The sequence below is a fragment of the Archocentrus centrarchus genome, chromosome 12 (assembly GCF_007364275.1).
Source record: "Archocentrus centrarchus isolate MPI-CPG fArcCen1 chromosome 12, fArcCen1, whole genome shotgun sequence".
In the NCBI taxonomy this organism is placed as follows: domain Eukaryota; kingdom Metazoa; phylum Chordata; class Actinopteri; order Cichliformes; family Cichlidae; genus Archocentrus; species Archocentrus centrarchus.
The window spans coordinates 16,240,032-16,255,060 of record NC_044357.1 but is presented as its reverse complement, the minus strand read 5'-3'; the positions used below and the strand labels follow the sequence as shown (position 1 = coordinate 16,255,060).

General features: G+C 38.9%; 1 protein-coding gene across 3 annotated transcripts in view; it reads right to left on the bottom strand.

The window, feature by feature from the left end:
- Positions 1–14,757, bottom strand: part of sfswap (splicing factor SWAP) — a 47,346-nt gene extending 32,589 nt beyond the window's left edge. Inside the window, exons 1-5 of one of the 3 annotated variants that reach the window (XM_030742886.1) lie at positions 14,393–14,511; positions 13,279–13,423; positions 12,683–12,846; positions 5,093–5,224; positions 3,435–3,511 (exon numbers count right to left, since the gene is read on the bottom strand). In XM_030742886.1, the coding sequence (XP_030598746.1) occupies positions 3,435–3,511; positions 5,093–5,224; positions 12,683–12,846; positions 13,279–13,307 (402 nt within the window). In that variant the 5' untranslated portion in view covers positions 13,308–13,423; positions 14,393–14,511. Of the gene's footprint in view, positions 1–3,434; positions 3,512–5,092; positions 5,225–12,682; positions 12,847–13,278; positions 13,424–14,392 lie in introns of all 3 variants that reach the window. The other 2 variants (XM_030742887.1, XM_030742885.1) reach the window with 2 other exon arrangements.
- Positions 14,758–15,029: the final 272 nt, after the last annotated feature.

Below are 15,029 nucleotides of genomic sequence, written 5' to 3'. Positions count from 1 at the left end.
TAAGAAGCCTGTGAGAAACGATGCATGTCAAATTTAAGCCATGCTCTTACTTTAGTGTGTCAATGACATATTTATCTAACTTTTAGGTAACTATTAGTATCCCATCAGACTCCGTTCTGAAGCCAATATTCAAAAGGATCTCCTGGAATTTCAATGATTTACATACAGATGGTGGTATTCCCTACAAACCAAAGAACAGAAATTGATAATATATGCAAATCATGCACTGCAGTTATGTTGTATCTCAATGTATGCAAACACAAAGTTGTTTTGACTCTTTTATACACACCATGGTATAACATCGGTATTAAAGCTCGCCTTTCTTCACGTGCAATTCCTTAGGGAAGTGCTACGCTTCCCAACCAGTGTTAATCCATGTAAAATGACAGGGAAGAACGACTCTTTTATATTCATCTTTGAAAGAAGCAAAGCAGCAAAAATGCACTTATTGCTTTATGTTTCTTTAACATAAAGCAATGTTAACGCCCACCCCTTATTCACCCCCACAAATTCCTTAGTGGGATGGATCGCTTCTCAACAGCCGTGTAAAAACACAGGAGAGAGTGACTAAGTGGCTACAGGGAATCGTCAGGCTTCTGGTTGTGAACATCAGACAGAAGAAAGCAACAGCAATTTAAATATTTCAGTATTACTTCAACTGTTTGGATGGTATGTCAATGTGACGCGTTAGCTTTTAGCACAGAAGTGTTTTTTCACAAACAAGAACTATATGGCATTTTGCCTCAGTGCAAGGTTAGACAGTCATACAATTAAATATTTATAAAAAAAAAAAAAAAAAAAAAACTTTCACCATAGGGAATGACACAAATGTCAATAATATGATCATCACTAGACAAGTTATTTTGGTATCTCAGCTGCTTTCCACTTTTGCTGGGAAAAAAAATCCCTTTCAGCAAATCCCTGTGCAGCTCAATACTCTGCAATATTTTCAACTAAAATTAAAAATGACAATCACCGATTGCAGAGTCAATTAATCAAGTCATTTCTATTGTTTTGTGTGTTACATGGAAACGTGCCAGCACGGTGGTGTGGCGGTTAGTACTGCTGCCTCACAGTTAGAAGTTCTGGGTTTGAATCCACCTTGGCCTTGGCCTTTATGTGTGGAGTTTGCATATTCTCCACGTGTCAGTGTGGGTTTTCTCCAGGTACTCCGATTTCCTCCCACAGTCCATGCAGTTAGTGAGGTTAGGTTAATTGGTGATTCTAAATTGCCCATAGGTGTGGATGTGAGTGTGAATGATTGTCTGTATTTCTGTGTTAGCCCTGCGACAGGATGGCGACCTGTAGAGGATGCACCCTGCCTCTCGCCCTATGACAGCTGGGATACGCCTCAACCCCCCCGTGACCCAGAACAGGATAGGCGTGAGGATGGATAGATATGGAAAATGTATTAATCTGTGTTTCCAAAACTAAGGCAGATGCCGCAACATAAATTCTGCGTACAGTCATATCTATAGTTGACATACACAGCAGAATGTCATCACGTGACATTTAAACAGAGCATACTGTACATGCAGCTCTTTTTGAAAGTCTACAGATCATTTAAGCTTTCCACATTTCTGCATAGATGGTTAATTCATTAAAAATAAATGGCTGAATTTCTCTTTATATGAAGTATTCAGACCATTCTTATATTACTTAGCTAAAGGACCCTGGACAGCAATGACAGACTTCAGACTTCTTGGGAATGATTCTACAAGCTTGGCCCACTTTTCTTTTTGAAGTGTTTCCCAATAGTAAGTAAGTGGCTGCCATAATAAATAATAAAAGATGGTTAAATTCTCTGAATACAAAGGAAAGGTGCTTCAGTGTTTTCTTTATTATCCCCTTTAGCACAGACTACACAAGACCATTTTTTAATGAAAGGCGATAACCCACAATTCAAAGTGGTGAATCACCTGATTATTTCCACAAACAAATGCCATGACATCATGTCTCAGAAGGCTGCAAATCATTATATAAATTACAGTTCTGTTTTTCCATCTTATCTCATAAGTTGCTCATATGCATGCTTATTAGTTGTCTTTTCTAAAAATCCAAAAGCAGAACCACCACACTGCATTCCCATACAGCCTGGTTTTCACTCTGACATACCATCAACTGTGAACCTAGACAGATTACCATGTGAGCAAAGCTGACTCTAGACAATGTGGACCATTAGCTTTAACATTTGCCAAATATGTACACTGTTACTGTTAACCCCGCCAACAAGGTTTTGGTAGTGCTTGTGTGTGTGCGTGCCTGTCATTCTGTCTGTAAACATGATAGCTTGAAAAGTTTTCAATGAATTCTGATAAAGGTTTGTAGGGGTGTAGAGTGGGGTCATGTTAACAATCCATTAAAATTTGGCTTACATCCACCAAGGTCTTCAAGGTCACCTTAATCATTTATTGGTCAAAAATTGACAAAAAGCCTTACGCGTTAGAAACTAAGATTCTTGCAAGTGTGGTCAACATATAGAAAGTATTGTATAAAATTTTTAAGTATGTCACATTTGACCTCTGACCTTTCCTTCAAGGTTAATAGACTGATCTGAAGGTCAAAGTGATAATAATGCTCAATAGAGCTATTTAAAACTATGTTTCTTCCTGCCATTGCTGTATTGACAACATATGGTTATATAGGAAATGATATATGGGGATTCTAAGTATCATGTTACTTTGGACCGCTTACCGCTTCTTCAGGTCAAATAAAATCAAACTTTCATCAGGTTAAACATAGTTAAAGTGTCTTATCTTTAAAACTATGCTTCAAATTCTGCTCCCTTTGTATGTACTGGCAACATTTAGGAAATGATATTGGTGTACGGGGATTCTAAATATCACATTATAGTTTGCAGCCAAATATCAGGTCACAGTCGACCTCTCATTTCATTTTTACATTTCACATCTGCCTTTCTTTCAAGTTGACCCTACAATGTGTTATATATATTAATAAATTTAAAAAAAACAGTTTGGGGGTTTGTCATTATGGAGTATTATGTGTAAATTGAGAAGGAAAAAAAGAATTAATTAAATCCATTTAAAACCTCCTGAGACCCTGCGTCCACATATGGGGACATTACATTTTTGGCTTTGCTGCACCTTATACTTCACTTTGCTCAATAATGTTTTATACTTTGTTAAGTTGTGTTGTTTTTGTTGCGTTATGCTATAAAATAATCCCATTCTCCACATCTGAGGACTTTTTTTTTTTTTTCCCCACAAAAGTATGTAACAACCATGTAACAAAATACAACTTCCTTTTCAAAGAGGAAGCTTAGTATATATACATATCAGGTCCATCTAATCACAAATATCTATGAGAAATTAAAACTGCATCGCAAACATGAGCTCAGGTCTCAGTAGGTTAAAAGTACACCTGAAAGTTAGACATAGAAAACAAAGAGTTTCAAGAAACTAACAAACACTCACCAATTCCACATCAGGAGGGATAGAAAGCCCTGGGGGTGCAACGAATGGTTCTTCACTCTCTTCAGGCTCTGACTCCTCTACACATGTGAAGCAGCATGAGGATGGGGAAAAAGAAAAGGACAAAAACAATTAACTTTTGCTAATCATTGGCAGCAAGAAACTAACATACCATACCCTACTACCCTACCTGACATCTACCAATTTGAGCAGCAAAATAAAAATTAATTCTGAATTCCTAAATCATATTAAAAATGGATGAAACACATGCCCTCCACTACCATCCCACACTTCACAAATACATCAAAGCAAAATAGCACTCTAGCCTTTACCTTCATCTTGATGACAACATACAGGTCAGGTGGAAACTATCTTAAATGTTTAATGTGGCACTGTAGAGAGTTTGCAGTGATAAAGGGCCCTTTATTTTAATAAAATGCATCTATGATGGAATAAAAAAGTGCCATGCCTATGGGCTCCACTCGCCTGCAATATGAAATCAGCAGGCTAAAAAGCCAAAAGTGTGCTCACACCATCTTGTATCTCAAATTTAGGGATCACTTCAGTTATATAATAGCATTATTATCAGGGTTAAACTACTTGCAATTGGATAATATAACTAATTCTTAAATGTTAAATAAAGTAAATCTCACTGGTAATTACACATTACAATAAAAACCACTGAAATGGATCATTTTTTAATGGAAAGTCCGGCATTATCTTTATTCACACATTGACTCTGCAGCTCCACACACTTAGAAAAGAAGGCAGTCTCCTACTTACAGTGTAGTTACTCAGTGAAAACAGAGTAGATAATTTAAATAACTTCAGCAAAGAGATACTGCTTATTCAAGTTAGGCTCCTTATTTTGACAGGATGTGAAATTAATTGGTATACTGTAAAATGACTGGCTAATGACTGGTGTGGGGTTTAAAAGGGAGACTAACAATAAGATGCATTTATCATGTTTTGACAGACCACATAATAAAATGTGCTGAGATTAACCTTCTGATTTGGCTATCAATCAGAAGCAAATAATTGTGATATCAGCCCAAATGCTCTCTTTGTACCTATGAATGTGAATTGAAATGGGAGAAGTTGTTGACCATTTTTATGATACTGTTAAATAGAGTTCAACTCAAAGCAGATCAAATGTGAGAGCTTGCTGACTTAAAGTCATCCTCTACAGGTATCTGGAGCTTTAGAAGATGTTTTAGTAACATGGGGAAAACTCAAAGTCATTTCAGACATGACACGACAAGGGTCTGTTTGAGGGCTAAGGATCTGTTTACGTGACATTCAGGGGAAAGGTTGTGATATAAAGATTTGTGCAAGGGACTAGGCAATCCATGAGGCTCCTCACAAAGGAAACATCTGTAAGAAGTCAGAAATGGATAGAGGACTAAAAGTAACAGATGTAACAAATGTTGATTAGAAGAAGGAGGAGGAGAAGGAGAAGGAGAAGAAGGAGAAGACGACAAAGAGAAGAAGAAGGAGAAGAAGAAAAAGAGATATTAGAGCTGCTGTGTTCTTCACAGCAGACTGCAACAGGCAAAAAACACAAAATAAAATTTAAGCAACTAGAATTCTAGACACCGCACAATGCCCACCATAACTACATCTGGCTGGCAACTATCTGGCAAGTTGTGATGAGTTCTCACCAGGTTCCTTGTTAGCATCCTCCTCCTCAGTGGGCTGAGAGGGGTCATAGTAGTCAGCGCTGTATTTGAAAGCCACTGCATTGTAAGAGCCTTCATCGGCCAGAGCCTCACTCAGACGTTTGTACTCTTCCTCTGTGAAGGATTAGAAAGCACACATAATCAGAGACTACAGTGTTGATGAGCACTTCAAATCAGACTGCACAAACTGATCACGACTTTCGATTTCGATGGAGGACACCTGCCTGTGAAGATAATTGACATTCTTAGTAAGTAGATGTTGTAGTTGTGCTAATTAGATACTATCTAGGGGTGCAATAGCTCTGAAATTAGCCAAATCAGTGACAGTCCTGTCTTGTGTGTTGCAACAGATAACTGTTTAGTTGACAGATGAGGCCAAATGAAACATTCTGGTTTAAATGAGAAGCATTATCTTTGCAGAAAATACTGTATACAAGTGTAAGAACCTTATCTGTGAAACATGGTGGTGTTGGTAGTGTCAAGGTTTGAGCCTTTCTCATATTTGGGCCAGAACAGCTGCCCATCACCAAGGAATACTGAAGAAAAATATCAGGATGCCTGGGCCTGGGACCCCCACTACTACACTGGTTTGCTCTACACAAAGGTTTGAGTGAAAATTCCTCTAAAAGGATGTGCAGAATTAATCAGTAATTGTCATAAATGTCTTTTTGCTGTTAATGAATCCAAAATCTTACTTTTGCTATTCACATATACAGGTGCTGGTCATAAAATTAGAATATCACGAAAAAGTTGATTTATTTCTGTAATTCCATTCAAAAACTGAAACTTGTATATTATATTCATTCACTACACGCAGACTGATATATTTCAAATGTTTAGTTCTTTTATTTTTGATGATTATAACTGACAACTAATGAAAACAACAAATTCAGGATCTCAGAAAATTAGAATATTACTCAAGACCAATACAAAAAAAGGATTTTTAGAAATGTTGGCCAACTGAAAAGTATGAACATGAAAAGTATGAGCATGTACAGCACTCAATACTTAGTTGGGGCTCCTTTTGCCTGGATTAATGCAGCAATGCTGCGTGTCGTGGAGTCGATCAGTCTGTGGCACTGCTCAGGTTTTATGAGAGCCCAGGTTGCTCTGATAGTGGCCTACAGCTCTTCTGAATTGTTGGGTCGGACGTATCGCATCTTCCTCTTCACAATACCCCATAGATTTTCTATGGGGTTAAGGTCAGGGGAGTTTGCTGGCCAATTAAGAGCAGGGATACCATGGTCCTTAAACCAGGTACTGGTAGCTTTGGCACTGTGTGCAGGTGCCAAGTCCTGTTGGAAAATGAAATCTGCATCTCCATAAAGTTGGTCAGCAGCAGGAAGCATGAAGTGCACTAAAACTTCCTGGTAGATGGCTGTGTTGACCTTGGACCTCAGAAAACACAGTGGACCAACACCAGTAGATGAAATGGCACCCCAAACCATCACTGATCACTCTGTGCCTCTCCTCTCTTCCTCCAGACTCTGGGACCTTGATTTCCAAAGGAAATGCAAAATTTACTTTGATCAGAGAACATAACTTTGGAGCACTCAGCAGCAGTCCAGTTCTTTTTGTCTTTAGTCCAGGCGAGACGCTTCTGACACCGTCTCTTGTTCAAGAGTGGGTTGACACAAGGACTGCGACAGCTGAAACCCATGTCTGCATACTTCTGTGCGTGGTGGTTCTTGAAGCACTGACTCCAGCTGCAGTCCACTCTTTGTGAATCCCCCCCACATTTTTGAATGGCTTTTGTTTCACAATCCTCTCCAGGGTGCGGTTATCCCTATTGCTTGTACACTTTTTCTATCACATCTTTTCCTTCCCTTCGCCTCTCTATTAATGTGCTTGGACACAGAGCTCTGTGAACAGCCAGCCTCTTTAGCAATGACCTTTTGTGTCTTGCCCTCCTTGTGCAAGGTGTCAAAGGTTGTCTTTTGGACAACTGTCAAGTCAGCAGTCTTCCCCATGATTGTGTAGCCTACAGAACTAGACTGAGAGACCATTTAAAGGTCTTTGCAGGTGTTTGGACTTAATTAGTTGATTAGAGTGTGGCACCGGGTGTCTTCAATATTGAACCTTTTCACAATATTCTAATTTTCTGAGATACTGAATTTGGGGTTTTCATTAGTTTTCAGTTATAATCATCAAAATTAAAAGAACCAAATATATCAGTGTGTGCTATGAATGAACATAATATACAAGTTTCACTTTTTGAATGGAATTACTGAAATAAATAAACCTTTTCATGATATTCTAATTTTATGACCAGCACCTGTAGGTCATTTTATTATATTTTTCTCAATTAATAAATTACCAAGTACAACCCCATTTCCAAAATAAATAAATAAAAACAGAATGCAATGATTTATAAACCTTATAAACCCATATTTTATTCACAGTAGAACATAAAATATTAAATGTTTAATCTAAGAAAATGTACCATTTTAAGAAAAACATCAGCTAATTTTGAATTTGATGGCAGCAACAGCTCTGGGCAGATGCAGGTTTTCCACTGTGTAGCATGCCCTCTTCTTTTAAGAACAGTATGTAAGCATCTGAGCAATGAGGAGACCAGCTGCTGGACTTTTGGGAGAGGAATCTTGTCCCATTCTTGTCTGATATAGGATTCTAGCTGCTTTGTTGTATTTTTAATTTCATGATGCACCAAATGTTTCAACTGGTGGAAGCTCTGGATGCAGGCATTTGAACTGAGTGCCGATAACAAGACGGATGGTCCCTCTCCTCTTGAGTCTGGAGAGGGCGGTGTCCGTTTTCCAAAAAGAATTTCAACTTGTCTGACCACAGAACAGTTCTCCTCTTTGCCTCAGTCTATTTTAAATGGGTCATTTCTGGATCATTTCTGGAGCATTTCTGGATCATGTTCACATATGGCTTCTTCTTTGCATTAAACGGCTTTAACCTGCATTTTTGGATGGCACAGTGAACTGTGTTCACATGCAGTGATTGCTGGAAGCGTTCCTGAGCCCATGCATTGATTTCCATGACAGACCTATGCCTGTTTTTAGTCCAGTGCTGCCTGAGGGCCAAAGATCACGGACATCCGATATTGACTTTCACAACTGTCCCTTGCATGCAGAGGTTTCTCCAGGTTCAGAAAATCTTTTAATATTATACTGCAAAAGTCTTAACAATTGTCTCATTTTATACATTTGATGTTTATGTTCTATTGTGAATAAAACTGGATTTATGAAATTTGAAAATCTTAACATCCTGTTTTTATTTACATTTTACACACCATCCCAACTTTTTCCAGAATTTAGGTTGGATAACAACACCCGAATTGTTTATGTAGTTTTAGGACATATTCATGCAAAAATATAGAAAACTGTAATAGGCTCACTAATTTTTTCATACAATTGCGTATTCAAACCTAATGTTTGTTTTCTCTGGTCAATGTCTGTGGATGAGTTTTTAAACTTGTCATTTTTCCATTGGAAAAAGGGAAAACCAGAAAATAAGAACATGAACTAAAATGCAATATTTACTCCACTCAGATGTATCTGAGGTGAAAGCAACAAAGTATACATAGGAAGACATCCTTTCTGTTAAAATATCAAGAAGGTAATGTTCAACCAATTAGCATTCACCCTATGCACCTGTATTATAATACACAGATAATCTCAAATAACCTGTGATCATTATGATATACAAATAACAATATGGTTATCACTGTTATGTATATAAGTGGATGGAGATTCTTACCTTTTGGTTTCTAAACATTATACGTACTGGGCCCCGTGACCAACCGTTTTCTACTGAAATTCATTGAACTCTATAAATATTTCTTATTCTTGTCGCTATCCTTTAAGTGGACAGATGGGTAATTGCCTCAGCAAAATGGGGTCAGACCTTCAAATTCAAGGGCAACCCAAACTGCGAGATGCACTTTCTACAGTATGTGTGTGTATGTTTTACACAAACCATTAGCTGACTCATTCTGACCTGTCAGTTTGAGCATCGGACACCATATTTCACTTAAAACTGTGGCTTATTAAATTCAATTACAGTCATTACATCTGTCTTTTAGAAGGATGCTTTGTCATCAAAACAGCCAGTTTCATTATATTATGTAAAATGAGCGAGACACAAGTATCCAGGATGAGCCAAATGTGATTTCCATAGAAATTGTGGGTCTTCAACTCAGAGCTAAAGCCAGTGTTTTTTAGAGTCTGAAACAAAAAAAAAAAAAAAAGGGTGGGGGGTGGGGTCATTTTGCTCTGAAGAATGACCGGGGGGGGGGGGGGGGGGGGGTGGGTGGGGGGGTGGGGGTTTAACAAATATAGGACTTGCCAATTTTTTGTTGGGATAAAATGACAAGTTTTTATGAACAGCGGCAGTCTGCAGAAGTCTCAAAAGATGATGCAGGCCTGAAATTAAAATGTACTACACAGTAATTAAAACTCTGGCACTGCCTTTAAAGAGAGTGAAAATGTTTAACTGTGAACAAACAAGACAGCAATGACAAGAGTTCAAAAGAGAAGCTGATAAATTACATTAGTGTAATATGACAGCCGCGATAGAGGCATCAATAAACATTAACCTACTTAGTTTGGAGTAGTTTTTCGTGATGCAAACCGCCCATTCCACCACATCCCAAAGGTGCTCTAATGGATTGAGATCTGGTGACTGTGGAGGCCACTTGAGTACAGTGAACTCATTGTCATGTTCAACAAACCAGCCTGAGATGATCTGAGCTTTGTGTCATGGTGCATTATCCTGCTGGAAGCAACCATCAGAAGAGGGGTGCAGTCATAAAGAGATGGACATGGTCAGCAACAATAAGTAGGCTGTGGTGTTTAAACAATGCTCAGTTGGTACTAAGGGGCTCAAAGTGTCCCAAGAATATATCGCCCACTCCATTACACCATCAGCCTGAACAGTTAAAACAAAGCAGGATGGATCCATGCTTTCATGTTGTTTCTGCCCTACCAACAAAATGTAGCAGCAGAAAGTGAGATTCATCAGACCAGGCAACATTCTTCCAATCTTCTGTTGTCCAATGTTGGTGAGCCTGTGTGAACCGTAGCCTCAATTTCCTGTTCTTATCTGACAGGAGTGGCACCCAGCGTTTTGTTTTGCTGCTGTGGTCCATCTGTGGTCACATCTTTGATGTGTTGTGCATTGAGAGATGCTCTTCTGCACACCTTGGCTGTAGCAAATCCTTATTTGAGTTACAGTTTGTGAAATACTCAGACCAACCTGTCTGGCACTAACAACCATGTCATGTTCAAAGTACGGATGTTCCTGGTGACTAATTTCTTAGTGGACTAAACAAGGGGGAAAAAAACGACTAGTCTAAAACTAAGAAACACTCGGATATCAAGTTAAATTTTAGGTTTCCCAAGCCTTACATCACCAAGCAAAACGTTGGTTGCAGTGGTGTAAAGCACGCCACCACTGGACTCTAGAGCAGTGAAGATGTGTTCTCTGCAGTAATCATTCATGCTTCTCTGTCTGGAAATCTTATGGACAAATCTTGGTTGGCAGTTGACTAATTGCACTGTGCCAAGTGTAAAGTTTGGTGGTGGTGGTGGTGGGGGGGGGGGGGGGGGGGGGGGATTATGGTGTGGGGTTGTTTTTCAGGAGTTGGGCTCTGCCCCTTAGTTCCAGTGAAAGGAACTCTTAATGCTTCAGCATACCAAGACATTTTGGACAATTTCATATTTTGTCGTAATGGCCACTTCCTGTTCCAACATGACTGCGTCCATAAAAGTGTGGACCTTGCTTTGTGCAGTGATGTGCAACGGGCCTGTACAGAGTCCTGACCTCAACCTGACAGAACACCTTTGAGATGAATTAGAGCGGAGACTGCAAAGCCAGGCCTTCTCATCGAACATCAGTGTCTGACCTCACAAATGTCCTATAAACACACTCCCAAACCTTGTGGACAGCCTTCCCAGAAGAGCTGAAGCTGTTATAGCTGCAAAGGGTGGGCTGACATCATATTAAATTCTATGGATTAAGAATGAGATGTCACTCAAGTTCATACACATGGGAAGCCAGACGAGCGAATACTTTTGTCAATATAGTGCATTTTAGATATATAACTATAGATATTGAACAGTGTAATAATTCAACCAAAACTGAATAAATTCTTTCCTTGCTGCTGCACATGAGAGTAAACTGAATATCTTTGAATTCTGGACTCTTGGTTAGACAAAACAAGGAATCTGAACAGATCAGGTTGATTTGTGGTCTTTAGAAAACTATTAATTAAATGTCAATGAATGCAACCACATATCGAAGTTGGAAAGCAACTTCCTTTAGTAGGACACTGTGGCCTGAGGGACAATGGCAGCCCTTGGTAATATTTTTTGTAGCCAACCTGTGCAATGTGAATATAACGTGAATATAAAATGAAAAACTGTACAATTCCTTCATACATATTTTATGTCACACTCTGTTAAAGTAGCACAAGAAAAGACCAAAGGAGCAGTTCACTTCAGTTTCAACTCTATTGTATTCATCACAGTAGGCTAAACCTTTCCATCCTTACGTCAAGAAATCTAAAAATGGTAAGCAGGTCATCATAACAACACATTTCTCCATTTTTAACTGACCACTTTAAGTCAAACTAAAAACAAAATGTCATCCATTAGTGCATGCAGCTGTATGTGCTTTACGTTAAACTGCAAAGGACTAAAATATGATATTGTCTGTGCTTGCAGGATTTCATGTGGGATTCATCTCCAGTACTGTTCAAAAGTTTTGAGGCACCTTCCTTTTTCTTTATATTTAACTACCAAAACAAAATGGGACAGGTGCAATGATTTATTGAGACATCCACAAACATACATGGAAATACTGTATATAAGGTGAAACAAGCTTGAAAGTCCATATTTGTTATGACCACCTTTATTCTTCAGCACAGCCTGAACTCTCTTAGGCAAGCTTTCTATCCAAATATGGCTTTACTGCATTGGCAATCTGTTTGAGATCACTCTCATGAAGCCATTGCCAATCAGATGTTTTACAGATACCGTTCTGCATTCATGATTCCATCAAAGATCCCCAACACCACTGGCCGAAAGCAGCCCCAAACCATGACAGAGCCTCCACCGTGTTGTACGCATTCTAACTCTCTACTGATCTCTCCTCTACACATTGACAACAATCTGGAATCAACAGTAAGGAAACGTCAACATGTACATTAAATATAGAACGTTTTAGGGACCAGTAGGTGTTATGGTAAAATATCCATTGGAGCAACAGATGAAGATAGTAAATATACTGTTAGGTGAGCACCCCCTGACATGTCAGTCCATGCAACTACAGACTGAATAAAAATGCATGAATACAAACAGAAAACAACTTTGAACTGGCATGAAAGCAGCTTTTGAAAACCGATCATGTTTTGGGTTTTTTTTATCTCGTCAAACTCATTTCATTGTAATGTTGACCCTGTGTTAACTTACACATGACAAATAAAACTAAAACTTAAGTATGAACATTCTATTTAGCAGGGACAGCACATTTAGGGTAAACATAAGATTTCTACCTCTTTATTGAACCATTATTACTGAATGTTTAAACCAGTATCCTGCTCACCTTGTCTAGCTTCCTCTTCCAGCAGGTCAGTGTGTAGTGCCAGGTACCTCTCCTCGTCGCAGAGCGCCTCGATCCTGGCCTCTTCCTCCGACAGCTGGTAGGATGTATTCCATGACCCGCTGTCATACTCTGAAAGGTCATGTAAGTGACCACGCCCATCATATCTGTTGGATGATGAAAAGGATTAGAGAAAAGGAAGTTGACCAAGCTTTTCATACAGAACATGGACCTACTTACCAAGGAAGCAAAACCTAAAACCCACAATTTACAATATAAAAATTGGTCTACTTCTGTAAGCCTGCCATGAAAGTTTTCTCAAAATACATAAATCGCAATAATGATCCTAATTAAGATATTGGGCATAATTTTTGATAGAGCTCTGAACTAGCAAGCTTTCTGTCTCTATTTTCTTCCTGGGAAAATTTTACAAGCCAACAGCATTATATATATATTTAAAAAAAGAAAATTGAAAAAAAAAGACAAACAAAGCAACTCGCCTCTTACCTTACAGGGTTCAATAATTCCCTGTAACACTCATCATTACTTCTAAATCTGCAAAGAAAGTTACATTCACACAAACCCGAGCACATAAATACCTATCCGTAAGAACCCAAATGGACGACATTTTCCAGGGTTCGTCCCTCTACGCCATCTCTCACTTGCAGTTTTCTTCACGAAGACAAAGAAATCTGGAGCTGAGGTTGGCATTCGGGGTTTGGAAGGACCCCTTAGCCTACCTTGCTGGGGAAAAATTGGGTTATGTAATAAAGACACACAAACAAAGGCTGTACAAATGAAACATAAGTTGAATCTGAACACTAAGGTGATTCAAAAGACTAAATGCACATGATGTGTTTAAAGAAATTCCATAAGGAGGTGACAATGGCTTCACAATCAGCAAAAAAAAAAAAAAATTATAGAAAAGGTGGAAACCACCTGTCAGCATGATACTTTGAATCACCTTAATGACAGTAACTTTAGTCTTGGTTAGAATTTGCTCTGGCACGACAAAAGCATCATAAAATACCAGGTTAACTAGGGACTTCACCACTTTAGATTAGGAAAAATTCAGTTTGAAAAGAACTGGAAAAAACGTCATAGCTCAGCCATATTATCCAACTATAAAAGGGATGAAAAAAAAGCTTCCAGAGGAAATTCCCATAACATGGTAAGATGCAAAGCCCATTTCACTGTTAACCTGAGTAGTCTTGTAGATATTGAAATATAAATTTGCGCTTCAACTGCCAGATTAGGCGGTACATTTGGCGCAAAATATCAGGACAATGTGCTACATTTAGCGCAAACTACACTGACCTCAGCGGTCTTAAAAGTGTGTTAAATAAATGTATTCACTCCATTTGCTCAGTGTTGTGTTATAATACAGCAGCTGGAGTGTATAACCTGGCAGCAGCATACATGACAGGCCAGTCATGGCTAACATTAGCGAAGACTGAGGCATTTGCATGTTAGCATGTTATCGCAGAAACTTTAGAAACCGGGTGTTTTCTCTTTCTTTCTTTTTTTTTTCTTTTAGTTCGGGACATCCAAAGACACGTTAGCAGGCAAGAAATAAAACAATCGCCGCCAGTTGCAGGTGTTTCCAAGCTTCTACAAGCAACAACTCCAACGTGGTCCCTTGAATTTTGAGACAGGCTAACGGAGAGGAGAGATTGTTAGCATAATGTTGCGGTCTAAGTTTGTTCAACCGACCTATCAATCATGATGCTCTTGTCCCCCATCCATGGGATAAGATGCTTTCCGTGTTCGTGGTAAAGACCCCTTTCGTCGTCTCGGAAGAGTTTGCAAGCATAGCCGAAAACCAAGAGATCGGCGTATTTATCGCTGTCACTCACATCCTTCTTCACCGGCTTGCTGTCTTTCTTTGCAGCTCCGCGACGATACATCTCCCAGATAGTCGAGGGAATCGATTAGCTTCAAAGACAGGATAATACTGACGGTATCGTGATGCTTTCTGATAACCAGGTGGCTACCAGGTGCTTCAAATGTTACGTTAATCCTAGATGTTTTACACCAAAACAAAACGTTGCACCCTGAGAGCCGCCATGTTGAAAAGACAGTGAATATATCTCTACATCCGGTCTGCACTTTCGGCAACTTCACGATCGCACATTTACAACTTATGTTCATGTTCAATAAGAAATCTTCCTAATGTGCATTTAAAATTTCCACCGCTATTTTATACTTTTTGTTTAAATGTATAAATTATGTACATGAATCGCATTTTGCAGTTTTATTGGTTCCCGAATTTGTCGAATGTGCTGCAGTGAATCCCCCTGTTAAAATTAAGCTGTTCTTCAACTGATCGGCTACTATGATCATGTTATTA